The 18,688-nt window shown below is 39.7% G+C and overlaps 1 protein-coding gene across 6 annotated transcripts in view; it reads left to right on the top strand.

Moving 5' to 3' along the window:
* Positions 1-18,688, top strand: part of LOC310837225 (contactin-4) — a 509,134-nt gene that overhangs the window by 150,927 nt on the left and 339,519 nt on the right. For 5 of the 6 annotated variants that reach the window (XM_083723375.1, XM_083723377.1, XM_083723366.1 and 2 more), the window contains exon 3: positions 12,988-13,074. The exons of the other annotated variant lie outside the window; for it this stretch is intronic. Coding sequence is in view for 1 of the 5 variants with exons in the window: in XM_083723376.1 (XP_083579502.1) it covers positions 13,044-13,074 (31 nt within the window). In the remaining 4 variants the exon portion in view is untranslated. The remainder of the gene's footprint in view (positions 1-12,987; positions 13,075-18,688) is intronic. 6 annotated transcript variants of the gene reach the window in all.

Genomic DNA, 18,688 nt, shown 5'->3' with positions numbered 1-18,688 from the left:
TTTGGAACATAATGCCACCTGTGTATACAGCAGGGAACATTACATTCTTTGCTCACCTTAACAAACAATGCTTGGAAATGTTTGAAAGCAACAAGATTACAGATCAGAATAAAATCAAAGTTCTCCCAACGGTATTTACTTGCAGCAAGTAAAATTACAATATACATACAACATGGTGGTAGGGCACAGTGTCTAAGAAAGTGACTTACTGGGAAAAGTTAAATAGCATACAAGAGGTTTAACGGGATTTTAAAATAAAATAAAATCCTTTGGTAGCTGATTTTTAACAGATGGGTTGATCAAGTATTTCCTTGCCTACATTAGATTATATAAGGGTAAATTTGCATTCCTTTATGTGGAAAAATGTGATCACTGCCAGATTATTCACTTAGGTTGAATAATTATTTAGGGCTCAGAATCTAAGGTAAACAGAGGAGAGTTTGCTCATATCTTGTTGTTTAAACCTAAAATGATTTTATCAGCCTAGGAATGCTAATATCCATGTGAACTTTGAGAATCAAAGCCACTGGACTGGAAATGTAAGAAGTATACTCAATTCTCCCTTTCTTTTGTCAGAACAATTTTTATGAGATCTAGGATTTAGGTTTCTGATCATTTGAGCGCAGAGGGTCTGCAGGACTCTAGAGGGGGCAAGAGATGGAAATCTTAAACTCATGAACCTGCTTTTGCAGCTTTTCCTCCAGCAAGCCAATAATCACCAAGGACTTCACCTTGCGACTCAAGTACACACTTGCATAAGACCTGTTTCTACAACCTGCCCTGTAATAACCAATCCATTACATCCTTTAACACAGTCATCTGTCAATCACTCAGTGTGCTGCCCTAAAGTAATGTCCTTATTGTTTGACTAAAACATCTCTTATTCAGGGACTGCTAACAGAGATTCTGCTTATTTTCCCAATTGTTGATATCTGCCACACTATTGACAAAATATTATTGTCCAAGTAGACGATGGGTTTCATTGAATCCATGTGGTACCTATTATTATATCTATTACAGAGATGGAATAGCAACTGCATCTTAAGCCCTGTTAGGCCTACAGTAGCCGACCCTAGTTAGAAGGTAACACTTTTCCTTTTTCCTTTCTCTTTTAAGATTTTCTCTTCTGTTGACTCCAGGGGGAGAAGTGGGGTTCTCTAGGGCTAGCATATCCCCTCTCCCAATTCTGTGGGCATGTCCGTGGAATGAGAGCAGTTTAGATATGGTGGATACAAAATGTCCCCCAACGTGTCCCTGATACAACTCCAAAATGCCTTTGTTCCGGTCCCCACTTCGTTCAGTACACAAGGCAGGTCAGCAATGACAGTGAAGTTTTCATGGACATACTAGAAAATCCTCTGATTGTGGACCCCTGAACATGGCAAAGAAGATCTGTGTGACATTCTATGGCACTTTAGCTCCATAAAATTGAACAACTGCTAGAAATTAATCATGTATAGCATGTTGGGCTGCCATCAAGTCCAATGATTTTTAGTCATACAATAGCTGCCCTAAAATTCAATATTACCAGAACTTCTTTTCCCACCTAAATTTTACGTGAAAGGACTGTTTACTTTGGTTCAGTTTTTGCACAAAAAAACAAATTCCTAAACTCAGAATGTGTTAGAGGTACCCTGCTGTTTAATTCTACCTGTATGTCTTAAGCACCTGACTTTGGTTGGTACATCCTGGGGTTCTTATTAAAAAAAGAAGTCTGAACTTTGCACATCCCTCATTTATGCCATCATACTTTGCCCCTTTTCAACCTCACAGTGTTGGGTCTAGAGAGAACCACCGTGACCTACCAAATTTCAGGTTACTGCTCACCTTGTATGGGCTGCTTCCTAAGCTACTGGACATAATACTGCAGCGAAAGAGTCCTCCTTGGGCTCAGTCACACGGAAATATTTTCATCATGGCTGATGTACAGTGGTACCTCGGGTTAAGTACTTAATTCATTCCGGAGCTCCGTACTTAACTTGAAACTGTTCTTAACCTGAAGCACCACTTTAGCTAATGGGGCCTCTCGCTGCCGCCGCGCCGCTGGAGCACGATTTCTTTTCTCACCCTGAAGCAAAGTTCTTAACCTGAAGTAATATTTCTGGGTTAGCAGAGTCTGTAACCGGAAGCGTAGGTAACGTGAAGCGTATGTAACCCAAGGTACCACTGTAGTATAATCCCACCTATCTCTCTGATTTCCCTCCTTTCCACTAACGAAGAAATGCACTTGAATCCATTGTGTGCCCCTAGGAGCTGTTTAAATTTTAGTTGTTTCGTGCTTCTATAAGCTCCATGATTTATCAGTCTACAAGTATTTCAGCTCCTCACCATTTGTGTGTGCAGATGTGGCATGCAGAAATACATGCTTGAGGGCAAGTTGTCTGCAGTTAGACCCTCTCAGTCCAATGGCAACTACTCCTGGCTTGAGGTAATACGTGGCCCTGCTGACAATGAGGAGTAGTGCTGTATCGTTCCATTCACTGCTGGCTTCCACAGCTGCCCTGCTCTGCAATGAAAAATGACTGGCTGGTCTCTTAATTGTGAAGCAGAACTCTAAAGGTCACCATAAAGCATCTACTATACTGAGCCAAGCTTATGAATAACTGAGAGATTACGATAACATCAACCCATTCTTATTAAATAATAGCTGGAAGGAGGCACCGCAGTGCATATATTTAGCCACTTAACTCTTGCTACTTTATTATTTGGAATAGAGTTGCTCACACAGATGTTGCCCTAAGACAAATAAAATTGGAACAGCTGTGATAAATCTCTGCTGTTGTGAGGAAATAAATGTATAAAGAGAGCATAAGAGGTTCCTAATTAATCCAGACTAATAAAATACTTCACATTGTGAGAAGAATGCAACACAAAATCATAATTATCCATCAAAGATTTGTAAAATTTGTAACATAATGCAAAACAAACCCAACAACCACCTGCCCCCTTTTAATAGTGTTCAGTTGTCCTACGTGATTTGAAACTTATCCAGCCTCCCCTTATCATACACTGAAAATAGAAAATTAGACACAATTTGTTGTATTATTCATGACAGTTTTGAAGTATAATCCTCTCGAAGTTTGAAGGGTTCCCTTGCTTCAACTTTTTTTATTCCTTTGTCTGTGTTGTAATTGATAGAAAACTGAATTTTCCTTTATAAACTGCAGGCTGATTTATTCTGTCATGAAGCCGGATAGCCATTTCTTGAAATGTGTAGTATTCTGTGATGTGCTATATTTTTGATTTTGGTAAATATTTGTCCTTTTGCTGAGCTGTGTTCAAAGGAGTATGTTTGATTGCATTATCATATTCAGAGTGGGTGTATGATTGGGCTATTATGCATCCTTGACACCCAGGGATGCTTCTGATAGTCAGTAGGTATTCAACCAAAATAAACAATGCATGTGTTTCTCCACTGCACGTGTATGTGTTTCATATTTTGTCTGCATATCAGTGCTTGCTTAAAACATTTTGGATTGGGCAAGCCTGTCAAGGCATGTAAACATGGACGTGTTTTAATTTCTTTTTAGCCTACTGTTATTTAAATTGTCTTTTAAATGTTTTTAATTATTTGTTTTTCATTGTTTTTATTGATTATTTGAGTATTTATTGTACAACGCTTTGTTTGTTTTTTAGAATCAAGTGGTATATATTTTTAAAAATAAACAAAACAGCGCCATTGTGGCAACAAAGCTTGAGTGGTAGTAGTAGTGATAATGATGATGATAATAATAATAATAATTATTATTATTATTATTATTATTATTATTATTATTATTATTATTATTCTTGCTGGGATACCTATCACTCCCTCAGTTTCAGAATGGTATAACAGAAAGATAAATAGAATGGGTTGTATTCAGCTAAGTCATATTAAGCATGGATCCACTGAAGTATCAGTGAATGTAAATTAGTCAGGGGTATTGATTTCAGTGCATCTTCTGCAACCCGATATATTTTCTATTTGATTTTTAATTAAAAATAAAAACACAAGGAAAAAATGCTGACCATGACAGCCAGGATCTTGGCCATGAGCCTTTCATTTTTGCCCTATTTAAAAAACCACATGTTTTCTAGCTTTTCTCCTTTTTTGTCAGACTTGGGGAAACCATTTACTTTTTTGGGGTCACAAGGGGGGCAGTGAGAAACTGAAGAAAATCCCTATTTAGAGGGCAGTCCTATGGCAAAATTCACCAGGATGTGCTGTTTAAGATGCAAAGGATATTCAGCTCAGCTGACATTAAGTCTCCAGCCCTGGCACAACCCAAAATATGTGGGCATAACATGCTCATTCTAGATTAGCTTGGTCTCATCTGACCGAGCCAAAGCTGACAGTGTAGATCCCTAAAGGGGTGTGGGGTGGGGTGGACCTAGAGAGGGGATCTTAGTTCAACTTGATCTTTTCTCTCTTAGTGTGTGTACGTGGCTTACACACTAGTTTGTATTGGATGTAATATTCTCAAAGTTTTCTTACCTTTGTTTTATATTTATTGCTGCAAAAACATTGATTTTAATTTACAATAAGCAGTGCAAATGCTATCTCATCCGCATTTATTACTGGGTCCTGTGTTAGCAACAGAATAGTTTTCCTTTATTTCCTGAATGGCCTGATTAATATTGTAGGTTTATCTGGAGACTCATTTGTCAGGTTATTCAGAGTCTAACTACTTTGTTGGTAATCTTCAATCCATTTCTCGTTCAAAACACTTTCATGTGCTTTCTGCTGTTTATGGTTTTACAATGAAGAGGCTATTTTCCAGTATTTACTATGATCCACTGTTGATCATAGCAGGATGCTGTTTCTCCTGAATTTTATTGATGGTATTAGTAAATGCTTCACCACAAGCTGGAATCAGTTCTAGCTTTTATCATTGAATATAACAGTCTACCCTAGTGTCTTAAAATGAAGGTGTGATATTTGTAACATTGACCTTTGAAAGAGACTTCTCTTCTGTATGTTTTTGTCAAATGAGAATAAATGTTTATGTTCTCTGTTACAATCTGCTATGAACGAGGGAAAATATGAAAGGGTCAGGAAATTATGCAAAGTCTACCTTATTAACAGTCCACTAAATTTTGATTAATTGGGAAGTAGATGGAGGTATATCTTGTCTTTGTTTTTCTCATTAACTGCCTTTAGCCATCTTCTTCAGATGAAACCACAGATTCCCAAGCTCAATTTATACAGAGGCCTCATAATCATTTATAGCTCTATAGCTTTTCCATTTAGTTGTCAGTTGCCTCAGCTGTTCTTTCATCGGGCTCAAAAGAAGAAGAAGAAATATGTATGTGATGCAGTATCTTGTATGGATTTATACAGTGATAGCTTCTCTGAGTTTTACTTAAAAAATTAATTGTGTAATTCAACTCACCTCAATCCATTTCCTCTACTTACTTCAGTACAAGCTCTCCCCCTAGTGAATGTCCTCTTCCCCCATTTTCAAGACTGGCCATAAATGCTATGGGACCTTGCCAACTGGCAAATGGGCAATGGCTCCCTAGAGCCACATGAGCTTGTTGATTAATCCAGTAATACTGTACTAAGCAGCCTTATTCCTACTGTTGACTCTTTAGTGCATGCCGTATGTCCTGGAGTGGATCTTGCTGTAGTTTATTGCTCTGGCCGGGGCTCAGACTGAAAGCCACTCCCTAACCAATTCAGATACAACCCAAGACAAACTGTGGATCGGATTTCTTTCTGCAAAGTATAGTGTGCTAGCTCCTACAAGTCTGTCGATAACTAGAGCAGTGTGTGCCTCTTTTCAAGTTAAATGTAACCTATTGAAATGACCTGTTTTGATGACCTTCAGCTCTATTCATTGTTGATTTTATCAGATGCTAAGAGAGTGCACTACCTAACACAGGAAATCTCTCTGGGACTATGCATAAAGCAATGATCAAATACCTTGGCTGGGAGAGAAGAGCAGGGCAGTTCCTTGACCACACAGCTGCGAATGTTTCCCTTTTCACCTTTCAGTAGCACCACTATGGCTTTTCACCAGACATAGCACAGCTGTTATTTAATCTTACATCACATTGTCAAAGTTCTTTACCTTATAAAATGTTGTGCCAGGAGTGTTGAGCCTTTTATCTGGCCTTGTATACTTAACCTTTCCTGGTGTGAGTGACCATGCCAGGGAGCAAACATATTTGTACTGCTATTGATTGTCTTTGTTCGTCAAGACTCTATATTATTCTACCCAAAGCAAAACAGAATTTTCACAATGTGGGCTTTTAGTTGTTACATGTTACTACAAGAGACCTCAATATTTACTTTTTCATTTCTGGAAGGGGCAATGAAAAGGTTTATCTTTTCTTTATGATAAAGGTAACATTTGGGTGGAGTTTTGGAAATGTTTTAGTATCAGAATAACATTTAAAATATGGTAGTCATTATATTCTCTTTGAGACAATAGTGTTCAGTGTTAGCTTTCTTGTCTGAAGGAACAAGCACAAACACAGCATAGGCAAGAAAAAAGAATGCAACTTTGGATGTTACTAAGAGCAAATATGGTAAATATGAGTGGATTTTGTGAAAAGCCACAGCTGCTTTGTTTTTCCCTTGGTCCTGCTGCTGCCATACAATGATTTGACTTAGTGTTCATGTGAACCCAAGTTTATTACTTGCCTGGCTCCAAACAAAACTATGAGCTGTAGCACTGGTTCAGATGCAATACTAAGCCAAACCATGTCTTAGTGGCAGGTAGCATGACAACCACAGGACAGGGGGAGAAGCAAAGTGGCCACAATTTTACTCTGAACATGCTCATATTTACTCATTCATGCTGAATTGTGATTAGAATTATATGTGAACTGGGACATAATAATTCTATAATAGGGATTTGGGGGGGGGGGGGGATGTGACTGATGAAAACAAAGAACAAAACAGAGAATGCATTTTTATTCTCTCTATATCTAATATTGTTGACTTACTTTCTACTACGCAGTACTCTGTTATAGGCATTTGCTTTCTGCTTCATGGCGAAAGGAGAGCAATAGTGAATCGATCTATCAGTGTCTCCAAGTCATGTGTGTTATGATGCTACCAATTCATTTTATTCATGGAACACCTGGGGAAAGCAAAATCCAGGTTCCTGTAAAATTCATTCATTTCTAACTTTTGGATAGCTCATTTAGTACCTGTTTTCCTCCCTCTTTTTTTCCTTTTTGCATCATTTCTTAGTCTCTACACTACATCTCTGAAGGTCTGCTAATGCTCCTTTTTTCAGGCTTGTGTCAGCTACTGTGCCTTACACAGTTCTACCCATGACACCAGCCTCCTACATCCGTGGCTGTCTTCACCCATTGAAGACTTCTAGAGAATGGCTTTTAAGTACTTGAGACTTGGCCTTTTAGTGGAGTCTGGTTTTGAAATTAAAAATACAGTCTTAACCATGTTGTATAATACTACCCCTTCCACCCAGGAAAAATAGTGGAATATTACAGCAGAGTTTGCCTGTTTACACTTGTACCAAAAGGTCTACACAAATATATCTGGTACATTCTAGCTTGTGTGACCAGCAAATTCTTGGGTTGAGGTTTAGATCAGAGTTGAATAGCAAAAGAAAGATTAATCCTCTCACTGTCAGGCCGGATCTCTGTGGCCTCAGGATCAGAAACCCTTCTTATTTCGGTGCAGCTTGATCAGGCTATCATTTCACATTGATATTACTTCCAGGGAAGCAAAGCAGGAAGGGGGAAGCTAGTGTGTGTCAGAAATAAGAGGTTTTCTTTTTTCAGATATTCACCTAGGCTTCAGTCTAGATGGAAGAGAAAGAGGAACTTTGCATTGGGGGCTATGTGAGTGGTTCAGACAACAAACCACTCACCTGGGGCTAGGGTCTATCTGAAAGGAAAGCATGCCACTTTCTTGGGGTGTTTGGAAAATTATATTGCACTTGTTTGCTTTTCTGCATCTCCATGCATGGTAGTAGGAGGGCTGGTAAATGCAGGCACTCAATTCCAACAGCAAGTACACATTTGTGATTCTGCTGCAGGCTTTGGACAACCAGCCTTGGGCTCCATGGACTCTGATCCACCAGCCATGGGAGCCTGGTCCAATTACCCAGCTGGTGGTATGATAGCCTTAGTCTCAGTCAGCTTGTCCTCTGCCAACTCTGAGCTCAAGGAAGACTTGCCAAGTCATTTTTGTGAGAGAAAATGAATAGGGCCTCCCCTCAACACACTTTATAAAAAATAGGGCATTATTTAATTACAGATAAGAAGAACATGTTGCAGTTTTAAAAACCAGAACAGACGTGAGTATGAGGAGAAAAAAACAAATGAGCAAAAACACCCAACCCCATTCATCAGTTTTGTTTCATCAAAGGGGTAGTAAAGCAGCAAGCTGTTTGCCTAAAGGCATCAAGTCTGGCAAGGATAATGTCGCACAGGAAAAACAAACAAACAAAAAAACCAGAGGAGCTGTGCAGATGTAGCACCCACCTCAGGCTATAATTCTTTATAGGTTTCCATCATTTTTCTTGCAGCAGTGGCAGCCCTATCCAGAGCAGCAAGATGAGACATATGCAAGCTAGGAGATGTTTGTGCCCATGTCTTGTTGTAGCTGCAAAAGTAACAAGGAAAAAATGGTAGCTGTGATGTCATATTAAAATCCTCAGACCTTCCCTGTAGCTAGAAGTTCTGCCAGTAAGCACACCTTGCAATCACTAGCTTGAGTATTGAATGAATGAATTTATTAATACGGTCACAGACCAGCATCAACACACACAACATCACAAATCATAAAAAAATATCAGAAATACAAGGGACAACACGAACATAACAAGGCTTTAAATATAAAAAATATAATTAATTGTTAGCATGTCCCCTGTAATTAACATTTAGGGGTTTGAACATTATGGGATACCACTTGCTTACTGCGATTGATTGCAGACGCACAGAATTTAGCTACATTTAATGTAGTCTTGGGATTCTTGTCCTCTAGCAGTAGTTTTAAACTATGGTATTCCGATTCTTTCCTGGACTTTTGCAAAACAGGTGTAATAAAAGTCAAAAGTATATCCTCATAAAGACGACAACGTAATAGTACATGTGAAGCAGTTTCAACTTCCAACGAGCCACAAGGACAGACCCGTGCAGTGTATGGTTTACCCTCAAATCTGCCCTGAAGTAAGGCAGAAGGAAGAACGTTAAATTTGGCGAGGGTAAAAGACCGTCTGTATTTGGGTACCTGAAGACCTGACAGATAGTTAGCTGGAGAGAAACCTCTTCCATGGTCCCTTATTGCTGGATGTTTGATCATTTCGCTCATGTGGCATTGTAATTCTACGTCCCAGGACTACTGGCGGATTGTAGTCCTAGCTTTCTCGAAGCCTGTCACTTTACTTTCACTGGGTGGTTACTGCCTTACTGGGAAACAACTAAAGTCAGGGGCAGAGCTACAGCCTTCTGGGTGATTGTACATATGCAATTAGCATGCCAAAAGTGAATGCTCTCAAAGGTAGAAAGTGCTTTTATTTATAGCACCTTTCTTAACATTGCATACAGCTGTAAGTATCCAACTGGTGTGAAGCTGCTCTTATAGTCGGGAGCACTAACAGTATAATGACCACAATTACAAGTTTAGCTCTAGGGCTTTATTGGATAGATAATATTTTAGAAGGTTTCAGGGGGTTTTTTTACATGCACAAGAGCGACTAATGTGCCAGGATTTCTTTTTTTAAAAAGTGAACATTTTAAGCCTAATCCTTATTCATGCCACAAGACATCCATAGCAATTCCACAAGTGCATTACTGTGCTGGTGGGAGAGCTGCTGGTAGGTTGACAGGTGAAAACTTTCGTGTGTGGACCAGTACACATAGGGGATGCAGATGGAAACTGAATCAGTCCCTTGGTTAAGATTTGCTATACAAGGGATCACTTCTCAGGAAAATTAAATTTTAAAAAAACCTTGTGCACCTTACATAATTGAATCACAGTTCTCTCCCACCCACCCCACAAGTGGTTACCAAAGTGTGTCGGTTGTCTAAGGCTTCGCTTTACACATTCCTTAGTCACGGTCTTTGGAGCATATAGCTGACTCTGTATTCATCTTGTTAGGCTTTAGATAAATCTAGTTTCTTTTTGCCTGTGAACTCCACAGATGGAAGCCATTCATCACAAAAAAGTATTCTTTTTGTTCTGTTGCTTTGCAAACTTGGTCTGTAAATTTCTGCTTGACTGCAATATTACAAGCCTTTGTGCTCACTGTACAAGCTTTTGGGGAGTGAGAATCTTCCCCTCTGTCTATCCGTCATGTTTCTTTTTTTTCCAGTTTAGGTTGTGGCTGGCAGAAGCAAGTCCCCAGTCAAACCTTGAGAAATCAGGAGTAAATTTTTACATCCTTTATTAATCCTGCTAAATTGTAAATCCAGTAGGTTTTCATGACCTGGGCTCTTTTCTATTTAAGTTTTAAGAAGAGTCCATTTTTGTCACTTGGAATCCGCTTCCCTATAGCAGAGATCGCTCAGAAATATTGCATACATTTGAAGTGGGTAGAGGAAATAGTAGCTTATGGAGCATGTGGAGACAATTTTTATTTTCAACAAAACTTTGTATTAAATTAGATAGTGGCAATATTGAAGATAATAAATCTTTCATTTCACCAAAATATCACCACTTCCATTTTTCTTGGAATCTTAAAAGATTATGCTTCCTGCAGCTTGTTTTTAAGTAGTACCATCCTTGCAAGTTTTGAAACAAACACACAAGCCAGATTCTTTCTAAGAGTAATCAACTGTCAAATATATAAAGTTATAGATGATGCCTTCCTGCGTTTGGAAGCACACAGTCCATTTATTCATTAAAACTCTGAAAGCTTAAATGTGTAAACATCCAGAGCTGTTTTGTGTACCTGTCACTTTGGTAGGTTTTTTTTTAATGAACATTGATCATGCTCATCCAGACATATATTTGAATTAAGCAAATAGAAGTGCTTTCTCAAAACACCGGCTGAGCTTATTTCTCTGACTAATATTTGAAAGAGCCCCAGGATGCACCTGGGAAGACACTTATCCATTTTAGGCACCTTAAGTCAATATTAATCCCAATAAAACATGATCCACTCTTAAGAAAGCTATTACAGTCTGAGAAATAGGTCAGCACAGAACATTCCAGTTCCTCCTGAAATAACCCTCAAATGTTTTTATCCTGCGATTTATCTAGTAGTGTATAAATATGGTTATAATCCTAGGGTGTTACTTCATAGAAGAGATTAGTTACCCAAGAAATGATAGCTTAAAAGTTGAGCCAGCAGTTTACAGACAAGTACAAATATTTTGATAGATACTATGTAGCTTGGCTTTCAAAAACTGAAGCCCTTAATAGCAACAAATGTCTTTTAGATGGGCTTATGAAGAGCACAACTTTAATACGAGCCACTTAGAGTCGAAGTTGTTATTTTGATGCTTTCTTATGGGGGGAAATGACAGAAAGGAGGAAACCTTTTATTGAGAGTGAAAAGATATGCTCTCTTGACTGCTCTTTCTTACTCCTGCATATGTGGAGATACTGCTGTCATGAGGCTATGGAGTGATATTGTTTGTAAAGGGGGGGTGGCTTTATTGCTCCCCAGAGCAGGGCATTAGAACTTTGATCAAGAACAATTGGAACAGTGTCTATTGAACTAGAGATTTACTTAAGTGAGAGTGAAATTAGATTATTTCAGCTGAAAACTCTGCAACGTCTAGAGAAAGCACCTCCTTTCGGCTGAAGTCATAGTCAAATGATTAAGAATAGCAAGAGGCACTGGATAGGACGTAATCGGCTTTACTGGAGCTTGTAATTTAACTGAACAAGTTGATAACAAAAGATTTTCTGTCCTCCAGGAAAAATAAGAGAGGCAGATGTCTTGCATAGCACCATTACTCTTTTGCCCCCGGCTCCGGAAGTGCTTTGCTCCTTCTCACCCAACCCCTGTGCTCCTACATTTCACACACCCACTGACAACTGTGTAAGAGTTATTATTCTTTGGTGTACTCTCTATATACACACACCCGTTTTAACAATAATTCCTTTGCTGGATAGTGTGTTATATTTGTGTTTTTTTTTGTGTGTGTGTGAACTATACCAACACAGACAACTTCAAACAACAAATGTTACAAAAATACACATGGTATTTACATGTGCAAATGCTATGTTGATACAAATATAGACTCGTTACCAGTTCATTTTTAATGACACACTTCTTCTCTCAGCCTCCTGGCTTTTATGCAGGACTCTACTTATCCACCCTCCCAGGGACCAAACAAGCTCACAGCTCACCTGCAAAATCTCACAAAGAAGAGAGCTTCAAGAACCTGGTGTCGTTATCTTAATCACTCTCTCTAGGCAGTTTTTATTGACTGCCATCAGGGTAGATGGCATTTCCTCAGGCTTCCCACATTATGCCCTATTCAGCAGTCAGCTGCACTCAGGGCCGGCCCACCCATGATGTAAATTGAGGCAACCACCTCAGGCAGCAGAATCCACAGGGGCAACAGGTGCCAGTGTAGATCTTTATTCCGCACCCCCTCCCCCCTTGTTCCTGATGAAGAGCTTCATTCAACACTTTTTTCCTTGCCTAAGAAGCACCATTTTGTGGTTCACTTCAGGTGCCAAAATGTCTTGGGCCATTCCTGGCTCTCCACATTCAGTTCCAGGTTATAGCAGGTTTGGTGATATTCCCAGGTGGGCCCAAGGATGGCAAATAGGACATCCCTCCACTCTTACAGTTCTTTCTGTAGCCTCTGCAGGCTTCTCATGCAGCTGCTTTGCTGTCCCATGGCAGAGCTTGCTTTTATGGGTGGAGATGACAAGGTGGATCAGCATCCCTACAAAGGATCATGTGACTCGGTTGTTTCTTATCATTTCTCTGTGTTATAGCTCTATGATGTCCTACATCTCTGTTTTTCTTTAGGTCTATGGGCTCAGCACTATCCTCCCTACATTATCTGCTTCACTGATCTAAATATGACCTCTGGTTTGTTTTTGTTTTTTTAATGCAGGTGCGTGTCACATGCTTGGGACCCTTCATCATAAATACCAGGGAAAGAGCTAACCAATGGACAGTTTAAGAAGCGGTTCAAAAAAAGGTGAGCGTGATTTCTGAATGATACAATACATTCCTTGTTTGTCAGTTTTCAGATACTCTGAAGAGGAAAATACTTTTCTATGTTCAGGCTATGTTTTCTTCAACTCTGCAGTACCTGTGCCATAATCCTGGTGATCAAAGTTTGCAAGTAGTTTCTAGCTGGGTTTAGCAGCAGCAGCCCAAATATGTCAGGCTGGGCCAGGATTAGAATCCCAAATATACTCTAGTCACTGGGCCTCTAATATCAAATTGTTAATAATTCGTGGCATAGTTAATCCTCCCCCTCTCCCCATGGATTGTATTCCAATTCTAAAAACAGCAAAAGAGTCTCCATCCATCCCTAAGTATTTCTCATGGTGTTTTGTAATTTTGCCATCACTGTGTTCCTAAACATACATGCCAACTTCTGTGCCTGCAATATAGTAGTAACGAAACACTCTTGGAAGTGCTGTAGAGCACCGATTTGCATTTAAAAGTTGTCAGGGCCAATCTACCATATACAGTGGTATCTCGGGTTACATACACTTCAGGTTACAAATGCTTCATTATTTAATTATTAATAATTAATTATCATCATCATCATCATCAAAATTTGTCCCACAGAACAGTCAGATGATTTTACCTGATTAGCTAACCTTTTTCTGACAGCGGCTAATGCTGACATTTTAGCCTAACTGAGCTGGTCAAATTATTCATTGCTAATAATTTATCGGGACGCAGGTGGCGCTGTGGGTTAAAGCCTCAGCGCCTAGGACTTGCCGATCGAAAGGTCGGTGGTTCGAATCCCTGCGGCGGGGTGCGCTCCCGCTGCTCGGTCCCAGCGCTTGCCAACCTAGCAGTTCGAAAGCACCTCCGGGTGCAAGTAGATAAATAGGGACCGCTTAACAGCGGGAAGGTAAACGGCGTTTCCGTGTGCGGCTCTGGCTCGCCAGAGCAGCGATGTCACGCTGGCCACGTGACCCAGAAGTGTCTCCGGACAGCGCTGGCCCCTGGCCTCTTGAGTGAGATGGGCGCACAACCCCAGAGTCTGTCAAGACTGGCCCGTACGGGCAGGGGTACCTTTACCTTTACCTTAATAATTTATCTGGTTGATTTTGGCACGTTTCTTTTTAGAAATTATTCAAGGCTGATTTTTCCTCATTCTCATCATTTAACTTGCCTTGTAAAAGGGTTGATGAGAAAATAATTTATATAACCACCACCCAGAAAAGTTATTGATAAATTATAGAACAGTGAATGTTCTTCACAGGACTCTGTTGAACGTTGGCTTATAAAAAGTTTCACAATGAAATGCTTCAGGGTGAAAAGTCTGCGTATTTCATCCCTCACCCACTCTGGTGATATGAGCCTCCTCTCCCATAGATGACTAGTCTAGTGGCAACGAGATTAACAATAGCCCAGCACCAGGAAGTCACCAATAAATGACAGTAAATTAACTGTCAGCGGTTGTTGATGCTTATGAAAAAACTGACACACTACTAAGTTGAACAGTGGATGTAGGCTCTTTATAAAGTTTGGCATTAATTCTTGCTTTCGTTAACCAAGAAGACACCCAAACACATGTACCAAATCAATATGCCTGTATTTAGAATTTGTGATACCATGGTGGTTTCTGAAATGTTGCACAACCTACTTGAGACAGCTTTCCATCTCAGTGGAATCTGTGTACAAAATGCAAGCAACGTGAATGCTGTCGAAATATAATTTATCCTCTCCCCAACCCCCGCTTTATCCAGAAGGGTGACCCCTAAATGTGACAGTCCAGTTTCTTTGATCTGCTATATTTTCCAGAGAGAGAGAGAGAGAGAGAGAGAGAGAGAGAGAGAGAGAGAGAGAGATTATGCCACATATGACTTCAGTCCTTAAAAAAATTTCTCCATGGATGTTTATGTTTGTTCTGTGTTGCATTACAATCATCTGGGCAGTAGGTAAAATAGTCCTACTGACCACTGACTGTCGAGTAGTAGAAGGATGTAGATTTTGGATTGGTAATGGCTCCATTGTTTAGTATTCAGTTTCTTTGTTACAGTGAGACATAGAGGAGAATATTTAAATGTGAGTCAAGTGACATTCAAGAATGTTCAGAGCACAGCAGTCACTTTCTATTGTAACAATTATTATTATATGAAATAAAGGTTTCTAGCCTGTCCTGCAATTCAAATGTTCCTGCATTGTTGGACAGGAGAGGGAAAAGAGATCAGTCACTGATGAAGATAGCCGATGGCAGTGGGTAGATGAAACTGTCAAGCAAGTGAAAAAGCAATAAAGCATACAAAAATATTAAAAAAAATATTTTTTATTCTAATCGGCTAGCAATCTGCAATTCCTTCTGCCCGAGGCTCACAGCTCCTCTGCGGGCTAAACAGAAGATGCTCTGAGACCTTTTATTCACTCATCCTAAGACAACATAACCTTTCCTATGAAAGGGAAAAGTTTATTAAAGTATATATACACACATACAGAGAACCTTTTGTTTAAATGTGTAACTGTCAGAAGAAACTACAAAAAAGGACACAAATGGGAAGAGCCTCTGGCAGAAACTAAAATGATCACATGAAAGCTACACCAAAAGATCTTAAATACCAAATATTAAACATGTTTGTTTCATGGGTGCACATTTAGTATATAGGTCTCTGGCCATACAGAATATTGTGGAATGCGCTCATTTGCTCCTCTCTATGTTCCATCATGTTATGAGCTGGTGCTTTTGAGATATTAAGGAACGTGGGTGGTGCTGTGGTGTAAACCACTGAGCCTTGGGCTTGCCAATCGGAAGGTTGACGGTTCGAATCCCTGCGGCAGGGTAAGCTCCAGTTGTTCGGTCCCAGCTCCTGACAACCTGGCAGTTTGAAAGCATGTCAGGGTGCAAGTAGATCAATAGGTACTTCTCCGGTGGGAAGGTAAACGGTGTTTCCGTGTGCTGCTCTGGTTTTGTCAGAAGCGGCTTATTCATGCTGGCCACATGACCCGGAAAAACTGTCTGCAGACAAATATCGGCTCCTTCGGCCAGTGAAGTGAGATGAGCGCCGCAACCCCAGAATTGTTCGCAACTGGACTTAACTGTCAGGGGTCCTTTACCTTTATGTTCCATCATGCTATGAGCTGGTGTTTTTGAGATGTTTGTTCAGTGGAAAAGCAAAAGTGAATTGCCTTAATACAACAATAGATCTTCCTTTTAGCAATGTATGGAATTTCAACTATACAGGGAGATTAATGATAAAAATCATTGGTGTACATCTGAAGATGTACCATATTAGGAAGCTCACAAGTCTTTCCCCTGATGTGGTAAACATTATCTGTCTTAGTGCTAAGATGCCTTCATAATCTTCTTCTTCATGCTAAAGAGTGCCTTCCCCCATACAGTGGTACCTCGGGTTAAGTACTTAATTTGTTCTGGAGGTCCGTTCTTAACCTGAAACTGTTCTTGCCTTGAAGCACCACTTTAGATAATGGGGCCTCCCACTGCCGCTGCGACACCAGAGCACGATTTCTGTTCTCATCCTGAAGCAAAGTTATTAACCCGAGGTACTATTTCTCGGTTAGCGGAGTCTGTAACCTGAAGTGTATGTAACCCGAGGTACCACTGTACCAACCACCTCTGACCTGACTATTGACTATTGACTATTGACAGGGTCCTTTCAGTGCTGGTTCCTTGGTTGTGGAATGCCCTCCCTAGTGAGGTTCACTTGGCTCTATTATTATTAATTTTCAGGAGGAAATTGAAAGCATTCCTATTTACCCAACCATTTGGTGTCTGAAGAATATGGTTCCTGGCAACCCAAAAATAATTGGATGGAAGAATGTTTTTAGCTGTAACTGGTTGTAGATATTTTGCTGCCCTGGGCATCTCGGGGGCGAGGACAGGAGAATAATTCAATAACTGACAAAATAGCAATAATAATTATTATTATATGGTATAGAATAATTTTCAAAGGTTTCTTGTGGACAGATTTTAAAAAGGGAGAAACAACTGTAATCACATAAAATTCTTCTTGAGATGAAAAAGTTTCCAGTTCCTGTGGTAAAGTTTTCTTGTTGGGGTGTGTTGCTTGTGAAGTCATCCCAACCTCAATCTTGTAGCGAGAGAGAGAAGAAATCCTAAAATGGTCACTGTGTGAGACAAACATTTTCTTTTAACAAACACATCCTGTTTGGCTAATTGACACAATATAGAACTGAAAATGCTATTCTGTGCACTAGCAAGAGAAGCAAAAGGCATTTTGTGCTACCTATTTTCCCAGAGTAATTGATACACTTTGCTCCATTACCAGCTATCCATCCTGAAGGCACAGAAAAAGGGTATTGCAGTACAATTTGTCATCCAAAACCAAATGCTTCTTGTGATCTATTCATGCTTCATGGACTCTCCCTACCCCCACCCCATCCCATTTTACACATCCATGGTCATCCGTCCTCTTCTCTCTGGTTGTCTTCCCTTCATTAACTGCAGCAATGTGGCTGCCCTCTTAATAGTGCCTTAAGACTATCTTCTTTCATGGTGATTCATCCATTCATTTAAGTCTTGGGTGAAGCTCTTGAAGCAGTCGTTTTAAATAAGAGAAAAAGAAATTAGATAAATCTACTAGTGGGACTCATTTTGAAAGTTCTAGATATAGTACACAATACTGAAAATTGACTCTACTCACAGATGTTCCTGCTGATGGAAGGAGAAAGATGGTTTTTGATGATACCATATTTCCCTGGCAGAGTAAGGGAATCTGTCAAAATATTTTCCAAATTGTAGGTTTTGCACATATTTTTGAATAGCGTGTTTTGCTATTAGTTGGATTTTGCAGTGGTTATTTATTTCTCTCATTCCACTTTCTCCTCTAAACCGTTGTTAGCTCCTATTAGTACATGCATTTTCAAGTAGACTATGATCCTTATGCCACCTGAAGTATGCATTTTCTTCTCCATATTTTTATAAGTTAATTTGATGAGAAAAAAATGTGTGTATCCTAGAAAGACCTAGAAAGACATAATTCTACATTTAACACCATATGCACGGTCCTCCTGTATGTGGAATCTGTTTTCTCTTCAAGCCAGCAGCAATTGGCACTTCTTTCATGTGTAAAAAATGAGCAAAGGAGTGGTAAAGAACTAGAAAAAGCTAGAAGAAATTAACTGGAATTGAGTGACTAGACAGTAGTTTATAGATAGTGGTTTCTTTTGCACACATTGTTTAAACCAAGCATTCCCAGCTATCTCTACAATTGCTTATGTACATACCTCTCTTAAAGTTAGGTTTTTACAGGATAAGCAATTTGGATGTGGTTTGTTAAGATACGTACTTCATGTGGAAGAACCATTGCAGCAAGGGTGCGCAAACTCTGACCTTCCAGATTTTGTTGGACTAAGTCCTGTCATTTCTGACCATTGTTCATGGTGGCTGGGGATGGCAGGAATTGGAATTGGGTTTCATCTGGAGGGCCACAGGTTCTTCATCCCTGCACTGAAAAGTGGGTGTTGGAGTACTTTACTGCACTGCACTTTGTAAGATTATTTTCAAATAGCAAGAACCAGACTTACAGCATATAGACTCAATTTGGGACCATCAGAAACAAGTGAGTTATGTTATAAGGATCTTCTTGCAGCACATTACTAAAGTATAGGGT

This window comes from Podarcis gaigeae (genome assembly GCF_964106915.1).
Source record: "Podarcis gaigeae genome assembly, chromosome: 2".
In the NCBI taxonomy this organism is placed as follows: Eukaryota; Metazoa; Chordata; class Lepidosauria; order Squamata; family Lacertidae; genus Podarcis; species Podarcis gaigeae.
Note: the sequence above shows the minus strand (reverse complement) of the source record. Positions and strands in the feature narration are given on the sequence as shown.